At 46.9% G+C, this 18,437-nt stretch overlaps 1 protein-coding gene across 1 annotated transcript; it reads right to left on the minus strand.

The window, feature by feature from the left end:
• Nucleotides 1-343: 343 nt before the first annotated feature.
• triobpb (TRIO and F-actin binding protein b) lies at nucleotides 344-12,505 on the minus strand. The gene is made up of 12 exons (XM_079282150.1): nucleotides 12,122-12,505; nucleotides 9,617-9,673; nucleotides 7,593-7,661; nucleotides 7,396-7,485; nucleotides 7,008-7,117; nucleotides 5,579-6,014; nucleotides 4,591-4,828; nucleotides 4,294-4,405; nucleotides 3,197-3,356; nucleotides 2,919-3,011; nucleotides 1,938-2,024; nucleotides 344-1,568 (listed from the first exon to the last, which is right to left on the minus strand). The coding sequence occupies exons 1-12, from the start codon at nucleotides 12,125-12,127 to the stop codon at nucleotides 1,407-1,409; spliced, it is 1,620 nt and encodes a 539-aa protein (XP_079138276.1). The 5' UTR covers nucleotides 12,128-12,505; the 3' UTR covers nucleotides 344-1,406.
• Between the last annotated feature and the right edge of the window lie 5,932 nt (nucleotides 12,506-18,437).

Below are 18,437 nucleotides of genomic sequence, written 5' to 3' on the forward strand. Positions count from 1 at the left end.
TTTTTAATAAATAAATAACATTGTTGTCAATGTTTTAGAGACATTCTGTTGTCCTAAACTGCATTAATAAATATAAATGACTGAGACTAAATATTAGACACCACAATGTACCTGGTTGTGTCTACACACAGGGCTATTCAATTGCATTAACGTTACATCATGCAGCTTTTTCTATATTTCTGGAACTGCAATGCATATTTTTTTTCCTGCGTATGTAGCAATAGTTTACTGTAAAATAAACAGATATAAGCACATGTGTCTAGTCTGCCCAGGTAGGCGCACAGCATTACTGAAATGAAATGTATAGTTTCTGTTGAACTTATTTTATTGATTGCAGAAATGGTGTATAATTTATAAAGATGATACAGGCTTTTACAGTACATTAAATATGAAAAATATTTTCAAAAGGCAGGTAGATAAGTCATTTTATCACAATTCATACTGTCAAAAAAAAAATTGGCTCATTGATGCAACACCTGTCATTTGTTAAGTGGTGGCACATACATGCCAACAATGCTTAGAGGGGGGGGGGGGGCCTGGAAGCTGGAGAGTTCCCGCTTCTCAACCATAGTTTCAAAAATTAAGACATCTGTGACGTGGGACACCATTATTTCAACAGCTGTACAATCAGAGATCAACTTCCAATTCAGCCTGCCAGGAATTAAAAAAGGTTTGCCATCTTGTCCTGTAGTAACCCCAATGGATTTTTCAGGACGTCATGCTCATAAACACGACACTACGTAAGCACACTTCTCTCCAGGTAAAAGAAAAGATAATTACAGCAAATGATAAGCTCCCATTTCTATAGAAACACAAGCCATTTTCACAGAGTAAACATGACTCAACAGCTGTACAACATAGAAAACTGATGACAGTAGTTCTTATGTATGAACAAAAAAAGTATTGGATACGGTATGAAATCTTTATCTACAATACCTGATAATAACAAAAAAAATAAATCATGTCACTCAACGGATATTCCAGTTTTCAGACCAAATGCGCACTCATACATTCTTGCACTCAAAGCAAGCAAAAGCTAAAATAAAAACATAAAAAGTGCAGTTATAACGTGTGTGTGGCCCAGTGTAATAAAACCAGCTAACAGCTACTCTATGCTGCTCATTGGCAGAAGGATAGAAAACTAAGGCACTATCATGGTCCCCACACAGCCGCAACTGTACAAGTCCTCCGCTTTCTTTTGCTGCTGAGTATCAGTCACCGTGGTGCAGACACACCTGCAAAACAATAAACATACAGAAAGAAAGAAATGGAAAAAAAAAAAAACCCTATCAAATACTTTATGTGCCTTTCAAAATCTCCACAGAGACGGTGAGATGTTGCCCGGCTCTACATCCGTCCACACCTGTCTCCTGGTCTTCCAGAGCGCTCGTACCAGCAGCAGGGTCTCAGTGGTCCAGGCTGTTGCCCAGCTTCTGCCCCTCCTGCAGGGCGGCCATGGCCAGCCTCAAGTGCTCCTTCAGACTGTGGATCTCTCGCTCGCTCCGGCCCTTCATCCCGCTCAGCTCCTCGTGCACCTCCGCATAGCGCTCACAGGCCAGACGTTTCTCCTGCGGGGCAGAGAGGAGCAGACCGACTCACTAAAGCTTTATTACAACATTCATAGGGTGTTCCCAGCCCATCCTAATCTAAGGAGGGCCACCAAGGGGTTTGCCAATTACATAGATTCATCCCAGTGTTTTTTAAATGAACATTCTGTTCATTATTTCTCTTTTCTCAACATAAGCCAAATGATCTAGAAGAGTTGTTGCTCTGCATTTCCTGAAAGGTTTCAGGCTGAGAGACACGTAAGCACCGTGTTCACGGATTTGAGGATTAACATTCCATGTCATTCATCGAATAGTGTCGGGATTACAGAAAGAATAAATAAAAACAATCACTTATTTGTAGAACAGACGCACACACACAGACAGACGTACCGTGTTGAGAAACTGCAGCTCGTTCCTCAGACAGCTGATCTCCTTGTGTAGATACTCGATCTCGTTTTCCTTCACCCTGACAAGAACCTGGCAGAAAAACACAACATAGTGCGGTTTGTCATTCGCTGCCGGAAAGAAACACAAACAGAACATAAATCTTTATAATTATCACTTAAGTCCAAGAAAAAAAGATCAATTGTGTTCTGGCTGATTTATGATGAACCCAGAGGCGTCATTGAGGAAGTTTACAACTTGGGCTTTTGGCTAATTACAGTTTGACGTGACATTCAGTTTGTGTTCTTAAAAACCACACAACTAGTTTGGAAACAGGAAACGGTATAAATGAACTGCTACATGTGTGCTCCTTCAGGTTTTGGGTGACATGTCAGTATCAGATGCTCCTCCAGAAGTCTCTGATTAAGTGTCCTTGAGCCAAAAGTAGAACGTACTTAGTGCAGTGCTTCTCGGTGCTGTTGCTGAACATTTGAGGAACCCTGTCACTGTGACACAAACACTGCAGGTCATGCTCCACACGGCGACATGATGCAACCTCCAGTGTTGCCTCATCTGTGACTTTTAGCCGATTGAAGCAGACCGCTTTCTTATCTTGCTCTCGGCTCTTCTGGTTGAATTTGTCCAGGTTTTGTGGGATATACTGATGAGACTTTCGCCCATAATGAAGTCAATAGGAATTTTATTGAGTAATGAAACACTGATCAATAACATTAAAAAAACAAAACAGCTGCTGGTGTCAGTTATTGTTAACTTCAGCAGAAAAACAAAACAAATATCAGTATTTTTTTCAGCTTTTTTTCTAAGTCTCTTAATGCAGTGGGTGATATTTTCACACTTGTGCACATCTGGTACATGTTGCTGTCAGTTCAGGAAGTTACAAATACCACTCGCCCGTCCCATCTACTTTCAGTATATATGTATATATATATATATATATATATATACAGCATATATAAGAGCCGTTACCTCTAGTTCACTGGGCGTCCTGTCTTTGTTGTTCTCTGAGCTCTGACATGTACGCGTACGACTGATCTCCGCCGCCAAACGAGCTTTTAAATCCTGCGGAGGAAAAACACACATTTTGTCTTCATGCGTGACGCTTCTCAAAAATCCTCTAAAGTTAGAACATTTATAAATCACACCGGGTAATTCTGAAATGTAGCCTGACATTTTAATGGACCACCGTTTATTTGAGATGGTTTACGACCAACATGCAAAGATCGCGCCGTCACTCGGTAACTCGCCTGGGTCTCCTTCCTCAGCTGCTCCATGTCTCTCTCCTTGCGGCTGATCTCCCGCTCTCTCTCGGCGCCGTTCTGCTCGGCTCGGTTCAGCTCCAGGCACTTCTGAGAGTAGCGCTCAGACAGTCCGGCCAGCTCTCTTTGCGAGGCCTGAGTTTCTGCCCTGCAGGAGCGCAAAGATGAGTGAGCTGCAGAGAGAAGGAGTAAAACCTGCCATGCTGCAGAACGTACGTCACATTACCTGCTTTCTCTTTGCTGTGAGAGCAGCAGAAATAAAACAAGAAACAACGATATGAATCCAAATGTATTGACCAAAGATTAGCTGCGGGGGGGGGGGGGGGGGGGGGGACCTTTTCGTAAACATCATGCACTGAAGCTGAAGCATACATTTAATAAGAGCAACATGCTGTGAAAAAGTGCACGGCAGTTTTTTCTTCCATTTTCAGGACCAAAGTATTTCCTACTGCGGTTTTAAAACATATTTACTGGTCATGACCGATAACCACAAAAATAAGGAAGAGCATGCAAAGAGGGGGGAAAACGCATAGTAAGCACTTGTGTAAGCAGCACAGATAAGCCCTAAAATACAGGTTCCAGTAGCAGCCACTGAGACAGCGCCGTGTCAAAGGCCTCGTGACGCTTTACAAAAGGAAAACCAATCCATGACAAAATTCTTCTGCATTCCTCAAGTACCCAACAGGACCCAGTGTCCGCCGCGGTAATGGCCCCCGCGTAGACAGGGAAACCTGGATTGTTGGCGCAGTCTGCAAATTCTACCTTTAATCTCAGCGAAAAACCCTTTTGTGGCCGGCTAACTCCCACTTAAAAGCACAAGAGAGCCATTCACACAAATGACCAGTGTTGGCCTGCGCCGACTGAGACAGAGACCGAGAATGTGTTTTCAAGGCAACATGAAGTACAAGTGTTCACTGGGGCGTTTGCTTTACAAACTTTATATTCTTCTATTTCCCCATGCACGTAAATGATGTTTCATTTCTAGATTGCCACTTAAACAAATCTAAATCTTATATTTATATGCATTAAGTGTCTGGGTGTACATCTCTGCCCAGCTGGCATCACACAGATTTGAAGCGACTTACTGCTGTTGGGCTCGTAAAGCCTGTGAATCTATCGCCCCGCTGCTCAGCCGCTTGACTCGCTCCACCTCTCTCTCCAGCTCGTCTTTGTGCTTCTTCTTCAAAGCCTCCATGACTGAAACACAAACCACAAAAAAAAGTGTGACAACTTCTATGTGACGTCCCGGTGGCTGTTAACGGCACATGAAGGGACCCCCAGTTCAGACTACTATTCTTTATCATATTAAACCCTTAAAGCCGCCTTCACAGATGAAAATGTAGGTCTCGAGACTCTTCTCCAGACCCGTCCGGTCTGCTGACCTCGTGCAGTGTCCCGGGTCTCCTCCAGCAGCAGCCGGTCCTTCTCGGTCTCCAGCCCCTTGAGCTGGCGTTCGTGCTGCCTCTGCAGCTCCTCCATCGCCTGTCGATGAGCGCGCTCCATGGCCGCCAGGCTGCGGCCGCAGGAGGCCTCGGGGCCGCAGCCGGCCCTCACGCCGCCTCCTCCCCATCGCCCTCCCCTTCCCTGTAGTTGCTCCAGCTGCTGCCTCAGTGACGCCACCTGAGAAAAAGGATGAAGACGGAGATAAAGCCCACTGAGCGACAGGGGTGGGGAGGGGACACAAACCTATTAATCGAATATCTTGTGATTAGCATGTTTACATGAGGGCACACACACACACACACACGCTGGTGTTGGCAGTGGGAATAATGCATTCATACTCACTGAGTTGTACACAGCCACACTGCCAACACACGCTCTACACATGATCACTGGCAGAACCACAGAGCATCAGCTTCAGCTTTTCTCAGGATGGACTAATGATGCCAGCTCTCTGGCTCCACTGCTACATTGGGCATCGAACACCTCTTGGATTTTATAGTTCTTGGAGCTCAAAGTTCAAATTCACAGCCGACCTTTCAAATCCTGATTAGATTCTTGCTACAGAAGAAGCTTAAACACAAAAGAAGCATTCAGCTTTCAATAGAATAGCGTCATTAAAGAATGAATGCTTATGGGCTTCTCTTTAGCATGCATTGAACAGCTCCCGCAGCATCATGTGTAGAGAGACGGCAAACAGATCCAAACCAAAGAAGCACATCACAAACACACACAGACAGAACAGACGGGAGTTCCAGCAGCGCTTCCCATCACTGCATCTGCATATTTTACATGGAAAACACTGCTGAAGAGCAGGTCAGAAGAACAGCGTTAGCAGGCAGAAAGAGGAAACGTTAACTTCATCCGGACAGATGAGGTCATTTGCATTTTATTCAATTTGCAAATTGGAAAATCATCTCCACGCACTACCTCCCTCTGCAGCGCCTCGTTGGCTGACTGGCTGGAGGGCCGCGATCCCATCGGCGGCAAGGAGCTCATCTCCTTTAGCGGCATGCGCTCGAACTCGGCCCACTTCCTCTCGATCTCGTCTTCCGAGCGCGGCCCCTGGTTCGATCCCCCGCCGGTGCCCTTCCTGGACAGCACGGCCTCCCACTGGCTGCTCGTGTTCCTCTCCTCCTGCCACTGGCCGTGCTCCCTGCCCTGCCCCTCGGCCGCCTCTCTCTGACCGGCCGGGAGAGGGCCGGACGAGGCGGGAACCGGCGACAGCTCCACATAGTCGAACCTGCGATGAGCGGGGGCCGAGACCTCGGATTGTACGACGTCGGCGTGACGCGTTGACGGCCGACGGGAAGACGGCAGAAAGCGAGAGTGGGAGTTTTCCTTGTCGCTGCTGCCGTCAGGTAATCTAGAGAGGGTTCGAGACAAAGACATAAATCATAAACCACGGTATTTAATCCTATTTTAGTCAAATAAAGTAAGTAAGTAATCCCAAATTCAGTAAGGCTGATGAAATAAGTAAATCAGCAGCATACAAAGCGTCAACATGATCAGTCATGGCCCAGCTGGGGGTGAGTCACTGTGAAAACTGCTCCCAGAAACTCATGAAACGTTGATTCATCTTCTACAGGAAAAGTGTTCAGTGAGTTCAGGTGCAAGTGAGCAACAGAGCCGCTTGTCTGACTGTATTTAGCAAAGGCTGAGCTGCAGCAAGGCCTCAAATGAGCAATACGAGAATGCTGAGGCAACAATCTGAAAATAATAGGAGAATGAAGAAAAAGTACTGCAAAAACAACTTTGAGTGTTGAAGCATAAAACATCCTGAGAAGCTGCTTTTTTTAGGGCATGAAGTTGCAAGCTACAGTTAACAGATCAAATACAACCACTTAATAAGCATTTAAAAATGTCAGAAATAGTGACAAAAGCACAAGCGAGAGTGGTGTTTCAACATACCGAAGTGAAAGTAACGTGAGGGAGCTACTTTAGGTATAAAACATCTCTTTGCTCTACAGAGAGCCACCACTAACACTCTCCACAATTAAGTAAAACAATAAACATAAAGGAAGCTGTGAAACAGAACTAGCCAACTTTGCTACATTTAATTTGGCCAACTTTTGATCAAACCAAGTTATCTTTGGGTCCTCAATATTGAAAAATGTGATTGGTCGAAGTAACACAATTGCTCACTCAGTGATGTTACATACAAGTGATGAAAATCAATCAGTTATGAAAATGTAATTAATTCATTGACAATGAACCAACACTACCAATGAGGGCACAGCTGACTGATTTGTAACTTACATTTCTGAAATCTGAATTGATCCAACTTTCAATTTTAGGCAAATCATTACTTCTACCGTCGACTGTGTCCCCTCCTAAACTCGCTTGCATTTACACTTACTGCGTGAGGTCCGGAGAGCTGCTGGGCCGGATGCACTTCTTTAAAACCTCTATCCAGTTCCGCCTGATCCCGGCTGTCATGGCGGACAGGGTGTGCGCAGCCTCCCGCGTCTGCAGACAAAAACACAAGCGAGAGAAAACAGGTGAAGGAGACACAAAGACGTGACAGAGCTGGGATGAGATGGAGAGAGAGAGAGAGAGAGAGAGAGAGAGACACAGAGAGGAGATACCGACGTGAGATGTGAGCTATGATGACGGAACAAGTAAACCGCAGCAGAAACAGAGCGGTGGGCGTGGTTTTGGCTGATAAGGAGGACAAGAAGTGAAGAATATAAAGAAGACAATCAGTCTCACACAGTGAGAGACTGACCTGTAACAGAGACACTCACCTGTACCTGAAACCCATAGTTCTTCTCCACATCGAACTCGCACACCTTCACACAGGATGTTAGGTCAATCTCTCCGTCCAAGTCATCTTTCTATACAGACAACAGACACAATTACACATTATTAGGATTGTTACAAAATGTCATATTAACAACAAACATGTCCAATAAAAAATATTTATACATATATACACACATACCTCCTCTGCACTGGAGTCTCTGTAGTACTTCAGTCCAGCATCAGTCAAAACAAACCAATGCTTCTTCCACTGAAGAAAAAGCAGATCTCAATTAATCCCAAGACTGACCTGAGATCAGCAACTCTTAGGTTCAAACGTGACAGGAAGGCGTCGTATCAAAACAGCAGGCCTGCGGGATGGGATGTGTGAAGAGAGAGCAGCTCATTCACTCACGCGCATCATTCAAAGAGAGGAGACACCGGCTGTGCCTCAAGCCACCGCTGTGATAACGGGGATAATCTGCCGCTATCGCCTTACGCACAACCTTTCTAATTCGAGAGGAGGGGAAGAAAAGAAGATGGAGATAGACACGATGTCTGCACTGTTGGGGTCTGACCGTACGGCTTCAACATGTGCTGTGAACAAAGAGAGGCAGGCCTTCCCTTTTGCAAGCAAAGGTTTCATCCTGATTGTGGTTTGATGAGCGCAAACCTCCTCTGAAGGAATTTCACATTAGGGTGTGAATTTCCCCCCCCCCCCAAAAAACTATGGTTCCTGAAGTCACCTGAATGCACCGCTGCAATCTCATTGGCCGAGAGCCAAGAGACCCCAGGACCCCTGTAGTTCAGCAACCGTTCTACAAAACTCCCTGCAGCTCACACCTCAATGCTTTTTCCCCTTCGACCTCCGGCGAGCTAGGAGCACACCAACGCTGCTCCTCTTTTAACCAAAATCCTAGGTTCACAGTTATATTCGCTGGCCGAATTCACCAAACTGTCTATTTTATCTTTGTTCGCATCCACGAAGCGAACCCTTTCAATCCTGCAGAAGTGAAGAAGCAGACTTCTTCAGAACGAGAGACCGAGAATTTCCACTCTCCAAGCGCCTCGTCTGCTCCGGCCATAAGGACGAAACTCCCTTCTCCAGACGACAGCGACTCTCTCTCACCGAGAGAAACGCGGCTTCCGACGCCGCTGCACGAGCCCACTGAAGCTCAGAAGACTCCCCTCCATCACCACGATTGAATCGTACCATAAGGCAACATAGAGTCTGGGCAGAGTTAGAGAGAGTTCATTTGTGTTTATTTTATCTTGTTTACGTGCTTAAAGTACTGTTCATTTTTATAACGTGGTGTATGCTTAACAATCGCCAACACTGACGATCGCTGAGATCGTTGGGGTTGTGTAGAAGTAGCGTGTATTCCATGCTACTGTGATCTGTGTTGAAACAGCCGCAGTGAGATCGAAGCCGCTTCTCATCAGTTCAGGAGGTCAGAACCGCCGGCTGAGACAAAGAGTCGCCGTTCTCTCCCCTGACTGAGAGAGCAACCTTCAGTACTCCTGCACGGCGCAGAGGATCGGAATCGCTTGTTTTATTTCATTTGGTTTGGGTTCCTTTCCCTTCTCTTTTACTAACACACATATAGCTTTGAGCTAATCTAGCTACGTGCGGAACAGCTACCAGCACATGTAGACACCGGGTCTCCTGTGGCTCTCCGCCATTTTGGGTCTCACGCATGAGAGACGTCACCACGTCCCAACTACGTCACACGTCACTGGGCTGTTCCCTCGCTCCCCCCCTTTGCTCATATACACACACACACACCCTCTTTTCAATAGTCTGTTGATTTTAGATAGCGTGCTCATGAATGTATAGTTGTTAGTTTAGATATTAGTTGAGTAGATCATTAGTATTAGAACTGAATAAACTGTTATATTTTAAAGAGCAGCTGTCTGATTACTTGGTGCATGCGTATTGTGATAATAACTGTATATGTGGTCTGTGCTCGAACTTAAAAACCTTCACTTGCACTCTGAATGTGTAATAGTACTCAGACTACTGACATTGTGAGTGAACACTAATTATGAGACTTAGTTGTATCGTTTGGTTATTGGTCCCTGTTCGCAGGGTGGTGCCCCGTTATTTTTAATAATCATAAATAATTGTTACTTACATCAATAATTCTATTGATGTCAAGAATTCAGTTTCTTAGATGCTGATAACCCAAACGCGCTCCTTACGTTTCCCAACAGCGCCTTACTTACGTCGCCGCTCTCGTCCAGTTTGGACATCCATCCCTTCTTGAAGTTCAGGAGGTCGGGCTGCGAGGCAAAGAGCACACACAGTCACTGACCTTCATACGAGTGCTCTGGCAGAAATGTTACAAACACAACAGTTGAAGGACGGACGAAAATGAGAGAGAGAACGGAAAGAAACAAAACAAAAAAACAGGACAAACACCACTTCAAGCTGTATGGAAGGGTGGGGCATTCTCAATATAATGATATTTCTATGCAAGCAATTAGCAGTTCCCACAATGCCACGGGGTTTATTCCATCATTGTACAAGAAGACAACCGATACAATGCTGCCGACTTACTTTGTCACAAAGAACAAACCAGTTTCTATCGTGCTTTTCTTAACGTGCATGTTGAAACGGGTATGGTTGGCTTCTTTATATTCTTTTTTTATACAAATTTTTTCCCTGAACGCATGAATACATCACTAAATGATCTACTTCTTTAGCACTCGATGATACTATCCGCACTGCAATCATTCAACAAAGCCTTTTGATTGTTAACACAGCATCTCAACATGTTTACGTCACAGGCTGCTGCTCTGTTGCACTGCAGAATACCACATACATGAAAAAAGCGGCAATGGTTGCATTAAAAAGACACACATGGGAGGTGAACAAACAAGAGTGTGTGTTTGTACAGGATGTGGACACACGTGTGCGAAGACAACAGACCGACAAAGATGAGGAACTGGAGCAACACGCCATCGGGAAACTCGCAGTGGTACAGTAACTTTGCTGTTCATAACTCAACATTGTCGCACCCTGCGACATGTGTTGCATGTCTCTCTTGCTCCAGCTGGGCGGTACAATATGACCAGGAACAGGCCTGTCATTGCATTGACAGGAAGAGGGGAAATGTGCGTGAGGTACCTCAAGATGTGGTCATCCCAGATTTGAATTAGCCAACTTTTTCCACCGCACATTCCTCACTTTGCTTATCTCTCTTGCTAGCATTTACATTCCACGCATTTAAATCTCTCTCTGCGTTCGTCATCTCATCTCCATTGCTTTTTTCTCTCTCTATTAATTTTACTCCCTTGCTGCATCGTTTCGCTCGGCTCCCTCTCTGTTCGCACTCTGAAAATAGTTTCTCCGTCTGTGCCGTTGTCTCTAACCACCCCTCTTCTGTATATATTCTCCCTTCCTGGCGTCAGTTGTGCTCTTGTAGGCCACAGTACCACCCAGTTTCCCCCCTGAGCCGGTTCATCGATGCTAATCGCTGGATCATCTGGTGCCGGCTATAAACACACAATAGGAAGCTTCTTTTACTGCTGCATCTTATAAAGATCCCCACTCACACTACTAGACCAGGCTGTGGTGTGTCAGACTGCATCATGATCTCATGTCATCGAGTCAACACATGCCCATGTGCGAGGTCAAGGAGCGGCCACAGGAATAAAGGGATCTGATATGATGCCACAGTGGTTCTCCTGGCCGTGTGCATCTAAGGTCAGCGACAGAGGACAGCGTGAGACAACGTCCGTTCTTCCTGACCCCCGTCCTCCATCACTACAGAAGAGTATTGTCTGGTGAGCCTCGTCCTGTAAGCCTCATACAGACTGTGTGCTTCTCTTCTTCACTGCTTTCTGTCCAGTTAAATAGATTACCTCTCTGAACAGTGGAGAGGAGTAGAGCCTCATGTATGCACTCATTGTGTTGGCAGCGCCTGCACTACAATGGTTTAGAGAAACAATACCTCTGGGTAACTTCATTTGGTCTTTTAACTTATTTTTCTTCGCGGCCATGTGTCACAGCTGGCTGTATAAACGGACACACACAGTACAAGCTACTGGCTAATGACACTTCCTGCTACTGTAAACAACAACAACACAGGGTAAACAGATCAAACTACACCACACATGGAAACAAGCATTATAGTTTAAGACTTGTCACAGGAACAGAAATGTACAAATATAACTTCTATCTATCTATCTATCTATCTATCTATCTATCTATCTATCTATCTATCTATCTATCTATCTATCTATCTATCTATCTAGATAGATAGATAGATAGATAGATAGATAGATAGATAGATAGATAGATAGATAGATAGATAGATAGATAGATAGATAGATAGATAGATAGATAGATAGATAGATAGATAGATAGATAGATAGATAGATAGATAGATAGATAGATAGATAGATAGATAGATAGATAGATAGATATAAACTCACTTGGGCAACATTTTTAAGCTAGCGTAAGTTGGAGGCATGTCTGCTCCACGTATCGTTAGCTTTAACGTGCACACGCCTCGAGTCAAACAAATGCTCACCATAAACCATTAAAAACTAGCTATGTTATCTAACTTACATTAGTCTTTCTTACCAAATAAAGTGAGACACGTGAATGCTAGCTTTGGGGCCGGAGCTCATTTAAAACAACACATGTAACGTTGAACTATGTGCTCGTGTACATTCAGGAAGGAGTGACAGGAAAAACACAAGAGCTCTCAATGTGCAACTTACCGTCATGATAACAGGATCCAGAGGGTCAAATAAAGACAAAAGAAAAGTACCGTTACGTCGCCCTCCTTGCCCTCAAGTCCACTACTCAGCTTAGCTAAACCTCACGGGGGGGAAACCCTGACTTTCTCCGGGGACACTGACGTTACGCGAAATGAGATAAAACCCCGCCATTCATACCCATGTTAACTTAATCAGAGGCGCCGCCGACGTCCACAGCGTGTCTCTCTACAGTCTTAAGGGGACAGTACGTCCACCAGAGAAAACACGGAGACACTAGCCTGCGCTTAAAAGTAGTAATTTCACAACTTTCTGACAACTCGTGGGTAGCTAACGTTAGACTTCTGCCTCGGCTGTGTCTTTGCTCGCTGCCGCTGCCTGCCTCCCTCTCTCTCTCTCCCTATTTTCTCTCTCTCTGCTCTGTCTGCCACTTCCTGGGCGGATCCGCGAAGATCGTTTGCGAAAAACAAGCCTACCCCCACCTAACCGCACGGTGCCGGGCTGTAAACCCGGTGTCCGGGGACCTCCAGCGGGCTGAAGGGGATCCCCGGCAGCACGAGGAATACGATAGCTCCGGCTAATTGCCCCCACAGCAGGTTATCATAAGAGGAGCACGTGTAAAACGGACTGTTTAACATATGAGGTGTCACTCCCTCCCTCTCCTCGGGGAACCAGACTTCTGTAAAATCCTGTGGGTCCTTGACATGGAGAAGATTGATGATCCAAACATACAGAACTAACTCACTTTCCTGACTGAAAAATCTTTTGGGGATTGCAAATAAACTGCCCTCCCCTCCCCTCCCCTCTCCAAAAATCCTCTCTTGGTAGCTATTGGTTTCAGTTGAGGAATTTGAACACATGCCCCAGCAGACCACAATTGACAAAGCTCAGTCAGTCTTATGAAATGCCTGCAGGCTGTAGGCGTCTATGGACACACAGCAACCAGCGGTTATGAGTGAAAACTGGATCAACCGCAGATAGGCCAGCAGGTTAAGGTGCCAAGTACATAACATCTTTACAGTTACAGACAGGATCTGTGTGGACACTAACAAGCTGCCAGCATGTCTGGTAAATATGTAACATAGAGATACCATATATTCAAATAAGACTGAAGGGCAATATACTTGCATTGGACCACGTGTGCTCCAGGTTTATTATGTTCATCACAAACATTGGTGATAGGAAAATCAACTGTAACATCAGCCTATACGGCGCAGAGGGAGAGGTTGTTTCCACGTAGCCACACAGTTCCTGTAAACACACCGGTATCACACACCTGCATTTCTTCTGCTCGGTGGTGGGTACCTTTCCAAGAACTGCCCTCGTCTGCTGTGGGACTGCCAGACCTCTGGAGAGGAACGGCTTGTTGTTACGAAGGTAATCAATGTCCGACTGAGCAAACATAGGAACCTCTGGAGTTTCACATCCACAGACCTTTTTCTAATATGTGGTGTATGGTATGTGGACGATGTGGTTAAGCATTAACATATTATGAAGGTGAAAGAGCTGCAATTCCACTGCAATGGGTTATATTGTGCAGGGTTTTGTGCGCTGTGGGGTTGTAAAGCTCAACACTCAGCCCTCTTTATACTGTTGCAGCTCTCTCTCTCTGCTTATATTTAAAAACCAACAATACGACTCACAGTTCGTGGATTGCCAGTTCTGTGAAATGTAATATTCCCCCAGTAATGTTTCGTATTATCAAGGTTACTCCAATAAAACATGGTTGAAGACCATCCTTCATCAAGACTCCCCTTCGCCCCAACCAGCCTACCTGCAATGAGGTGGAGGAGTGAGCTCGAGACAGATGCCCACTGCCACCGTAGTGCCAGTCTCTCTCAGTGTCCCCGGTGTCTTCCCACTCTCTGGAGGGATGCTTGCTCAGGGAGTGGCTGAAACGGCACAAACAGGTCATCGGTGTGTCTGATTTGGTCAAATGTATTCAATCTGATGGAGTCATCTAGATTTACATCGAAGGAGTTTGCGATGGACACCATTAAATACCACGAAAAATACACCTAACACAATGGGCCTCATGCAGGAATTTCCTCAAATTTTTGTTCATTGTATTTTACGTCTTACAGCCTTTTTTTTGGTGGCATTTCTCTAATTATTGGGCATCTGCCAGAGCACACCGCACAGCATCTGCCCTTTTATAGGGTTTAGGGGGAGTTACCTATGCTGATGATAAAACGTTGGCCACACGCCTCCAATTTATGATTCCTCCTTCAGCACAGCTGGGAGTGGTTAACTTCTCTTGTTTTTTCTCTTAACAGGAAATTAAGAGAAATGTAAGAGTTGTTGAAATGTTGCTGCATGTGGCCCAATGTAATGACAACGAACATGCATATTGTTTGAATATGTTCCTTCCGTTCTCTGTGGTGTAATGCAGGTCTGACCTGGCTGGTTTAAAGAGCTCCTGTCTCCGAGAAGGCGGCTGGTTCTGAGGCCGACCCTCGTGGCCCGGATCTTCTCTCTGATGGATCATTTTGACCTTCGGCACGTCGGCCAACATGGCATACTCCTCCCTGTTCCGCCCTGTAGACCCCGCCGACAGTGGACCCGACTCCGAGGACTCCATGGAGCTCTGGGAGGAGGTGTGCTTCCTCAGTTGAATCTGAGGTGAAGGAGAAGGGCTCCGTGTGCGGTGGGAGGGCCTCCTGTCATTCGGGGAGGGGCAACGATCGACATGGCCGCGTCTTCCGACCCCAGACCTGATGCTGCCGGGGCTCCTCGGTGTGTCCAAGGTGACGAAAGCTGTTCTGCGGCCATTCGTGGTCTGTCTGGAGGGTGAAGCAGCGCGAGACAACGAGGAGCTGCGGTGGGAATGTGTCGACTCCCGCCAGGAGCGTGGTGAGCGATTGGAGTCCGATTTTGTGTCATGGTGTGCGTTTTGTGTCTGAGAGGTATGGCTGGAATCTCCGTTAGTGGCCAGTCTGAGGATTGAGTAGCCTGGCAGGTCGCTGTTACCTTTTCTAGCGGGAGACGAGTTGCGGCTGTTGTGGTTCTTGCTGTTCAGGGAGGAGCTAGTTTCTGCTTTCCTCAGTGAGCGCTGGTCAGGAGCATCATAGCTTTTCCTTGAGGGCAACAGACTTTGGCTCTCACGACTTCCGACAGAGCCGTTTGCTTCAGACTTGCGCAGCAGGGACTGAGAAGGAGCTTCGTAGCTTCTCCTCGAAGGGGAGGAGGTGCGACTCTCACGACCACGGCTGTGTGAAGAACCACTGGTGTCTGTTTGCCTAAGCTGATACGGAGTAGGGGTTTCATTGCCTCTCCTTCCCGGAGAGGAACAACGGCTGCCACGACCTCGACTGCCACCGACGGCGCTTGATTCGGTCTTGCGGAGTACAGACGGAGTTGTGTTGTAACCTCGTCTGGATGCAGTCACGGTGGGGCTTTCACGTTCTTGGTCGTTCAGTCCATTCTTAGCTGTTGGGCTTCGTAGCAGAGCCTGGCTTTCAACATCATAGCCTTCTCTTATGGGGGAGCCACAGCGTCCGTGGTGACTACGTCCGCTTAGAGACAGATTTGATTCAGATTGACGAAGGGGGGATTGGCTAGACGCCCTGTAATCTCTGCTTGGCGGTGAGTATCTGTGACTGTCGGATGTTCTCCTCGATGGAGACGAGGTACGAGTGTCGCTCCGGCGTCCGTGAGATGAACTGCTGGTGATTTCCGTTTTGCGGAGAGACATTTGGCCTGAAGGGTTGTAGTCCCTCCTTGAGGGAGACGGGCTTCTGCTGTCACGACCTCGACCACTCAAAGACCCGCTTACTTCCGTTCTCCTCAAGGCACTCCTAAAATCAGAAACCGTGCTGGTCTGGGATTTGACCGAACCAGCAAATGGTTTAAAGTTTCTTGGCAGGGTTCCTGAATCGACACGTCGCCCGTGAGTGCCTTGCGAGGCGTTTCTGGATCCCGGCTCCATCCCTTGAGACCGCCCTCCACCATCGAAGTTATGCTTGCTGAAGGCCGCGGTGGACTCACTGCGTCTGAACGGTAAGTTTCCACGTGAGGGAGAAGAGGAACGAGATGGCAGAGCTGAGCCTGGCCTCGAGGACTCAAAGCGTCCTGACTGATGATTGGTAGAGACGCCAGAGGAAGGGTTTCCCCGACCGTAGGAACTGCTGAAACCTTTTCGCCCCGTTGAGGCCAGCGACTCGGCTATCTTAAAAGGAGTAGGACTCGGAGAGCGGGCGCCGACCCGGGCCTCAACCTCAACGGCAATTTCATAGGGGTCGTGAGGCAGCATTTCCAAAGGCAGGTCATCATTTAGACCCTCCGGCGTTTGCCTTTCAGAGGCCACGCCGAGATTAGGGTTTCTGAAGGGGATGGTGTCTTTGGGCTCTACGCCTCTGCTGCCGTAGATAGGATGTCCTCTCTCAAAATGGCGGAATGGAGCAGGCGGCCCGCTATCGTGGGCCGAGCGGACACCCGCTGTCCTCCCCAGGGAGAAGTACCCGCTTTCACGCTTCTGTGCGTCTTCTTTGAACCCTGCAAGAAAAGAGAGAAGTTGCTCAGTGTGACAGAAATAGAACGAAGGAGGGGTGAGATAAATAAGAGATCATCAAAGATCAACCACTGAGCTACTGCTATACTATTGTGTTACTGATGATTGCTCCGGGACACCTCAGCTGGTGACATCAAACAGTATTGCCAAGTAAAGAACACCTTTGGCTGTAACTGGATATGGATTGGTCAAGTGCTCTCAGTCATAGGTTGACTGAAGGCCCGGACGCGTGTTCAAATAAGAGATACTGAGGTAGAATCCTTCTTCCAATGCTTCTATTATGCCACGCATACAACTCTTATCAATGCATCTCTTCCGCCAGGAAATCAATGAAGCATTTGACAAACGTCACAATATGCCAGCTCAGCTTTCATGTACCCGATTGACCGCTGAACTTGTCTCTGCTCCGAGCTTCGTCCATCCAGGCGCGAGGGCTCGGCCGGTGGGGTGGAGGGTCCAGCCGGGTCATGGCGAGCCTGGCCGAACTCCGCCGACGGACCGGCGGGTACTCGTCCTCTGAGCCGCTGAACTCCTGGCAGTCACCGTGGTCGCGACAGCTGCGTGGAAGACGAGATGGGAGACGGATGACGAGAGTAGAGGCGGAAAGACGAGAGGTCGGGAGAAAAGTACGAGGCAAAAGGAGGAAGAGAGAGAACAATTCAATCAGTATACCACGAATTTCATAGATTGCGTCACGCAACGTCAATGTTTAAGGTTAGAAAACAAAGAACAGTAAACATTAAAGTCTACAATTCTACTTTCTAGCTCTCCTAAAGTACTTTTTACCACCGCCCCGTGCTGTCCTACCTGTCGGTGCTGTCGTCGTCGTCGTCGTCACAGATATCAAGCTCACAGTCGGGGCTCAGGATGCACAAAGAGCTCTCTCCATAACCCAGACGGCCTCCGTTGACATCACAGTAGCTGCTCACCACCGACAGACCGTCAGAGTCCTCCTGATAGGATGACAGGGTAGGAAACGGGCCAATCACAAGGCCTCAGGGTTGAGGGAAGAGGCGCCGATGTCGCTCTCCGGCTCCGTCTCCTTCAGTAGAGAGTTAGCCGAATAGCGTCCGTCCCATCTGTCCTCTCTGACACACACTCGCATGCTGTTCGATTAGGGTTACACCTCTGTAACTCGACCTGGCTCGTGGCTTTCCTCATTAATATTTCACTGCTTTTTTTTTTTCTTCTTCTTCTTGCCATAAAGCCTCTAAGACTTAAGATGTCTTAAAAAGGATCCAAGACTGTGACTTCACTGTCTGTAAATGTCAAAAACTGGCATCCATCCCTGCAACCTCCAGGGATCCACAGGTGGGCTGTTACATTGGAAGCTGAACTGGTACAACTCATGATCCGCTGTGTGTTTAAATACGTTACTGTAACCAGATGACGGTAGTTGTGAATTGGCAGCAGGATAAACAGAAACATGCCCTTCTTTCTGTGTGTGGCCCCTCCGTCTAATATAACAAGTGATTCCCAAGAGGGCAGTAAGTGATCCAGCTTCGTTAATTTATAATAGGAGCCGCTGCTTCCACCCTGCTCCTCGTCAGTGCCTCTCATTCTCCGTCTCTGACCTTTTCTTGATTTACTCAAAAGCAACACAGCTCACGCATGATCTCGTGAGCTGTGTTCATGCGTGTGGGCCGTGTTAAATTAGGAGGTGCGCTTGATTTCGATACAAACCCAGAGAAACACAGACTTCTGAATCAAGTGAGAAGTTGTGAAACTGATTATTTTCCATTCTAAATGATATCATGAAACTTTGAGCGTCATTTCTGATCGGCAAGTTAAATCTGAGTGAAGCCAGAA

The sequence above is a fragment of the Melanostigma gelatinosum genome (assembly GCF_949748355.1).
Source record: "Melanostigma gelatinosum genome assembly, chromosome: 13".
Classification (NCBI taxonomy): domain Eukaryota; kingdom Metazoa; phylum Chordata; class Actinopteri; order Perciformes; family Zoarcidae; genus Melanostigma; species Melanostigma gelatinosum.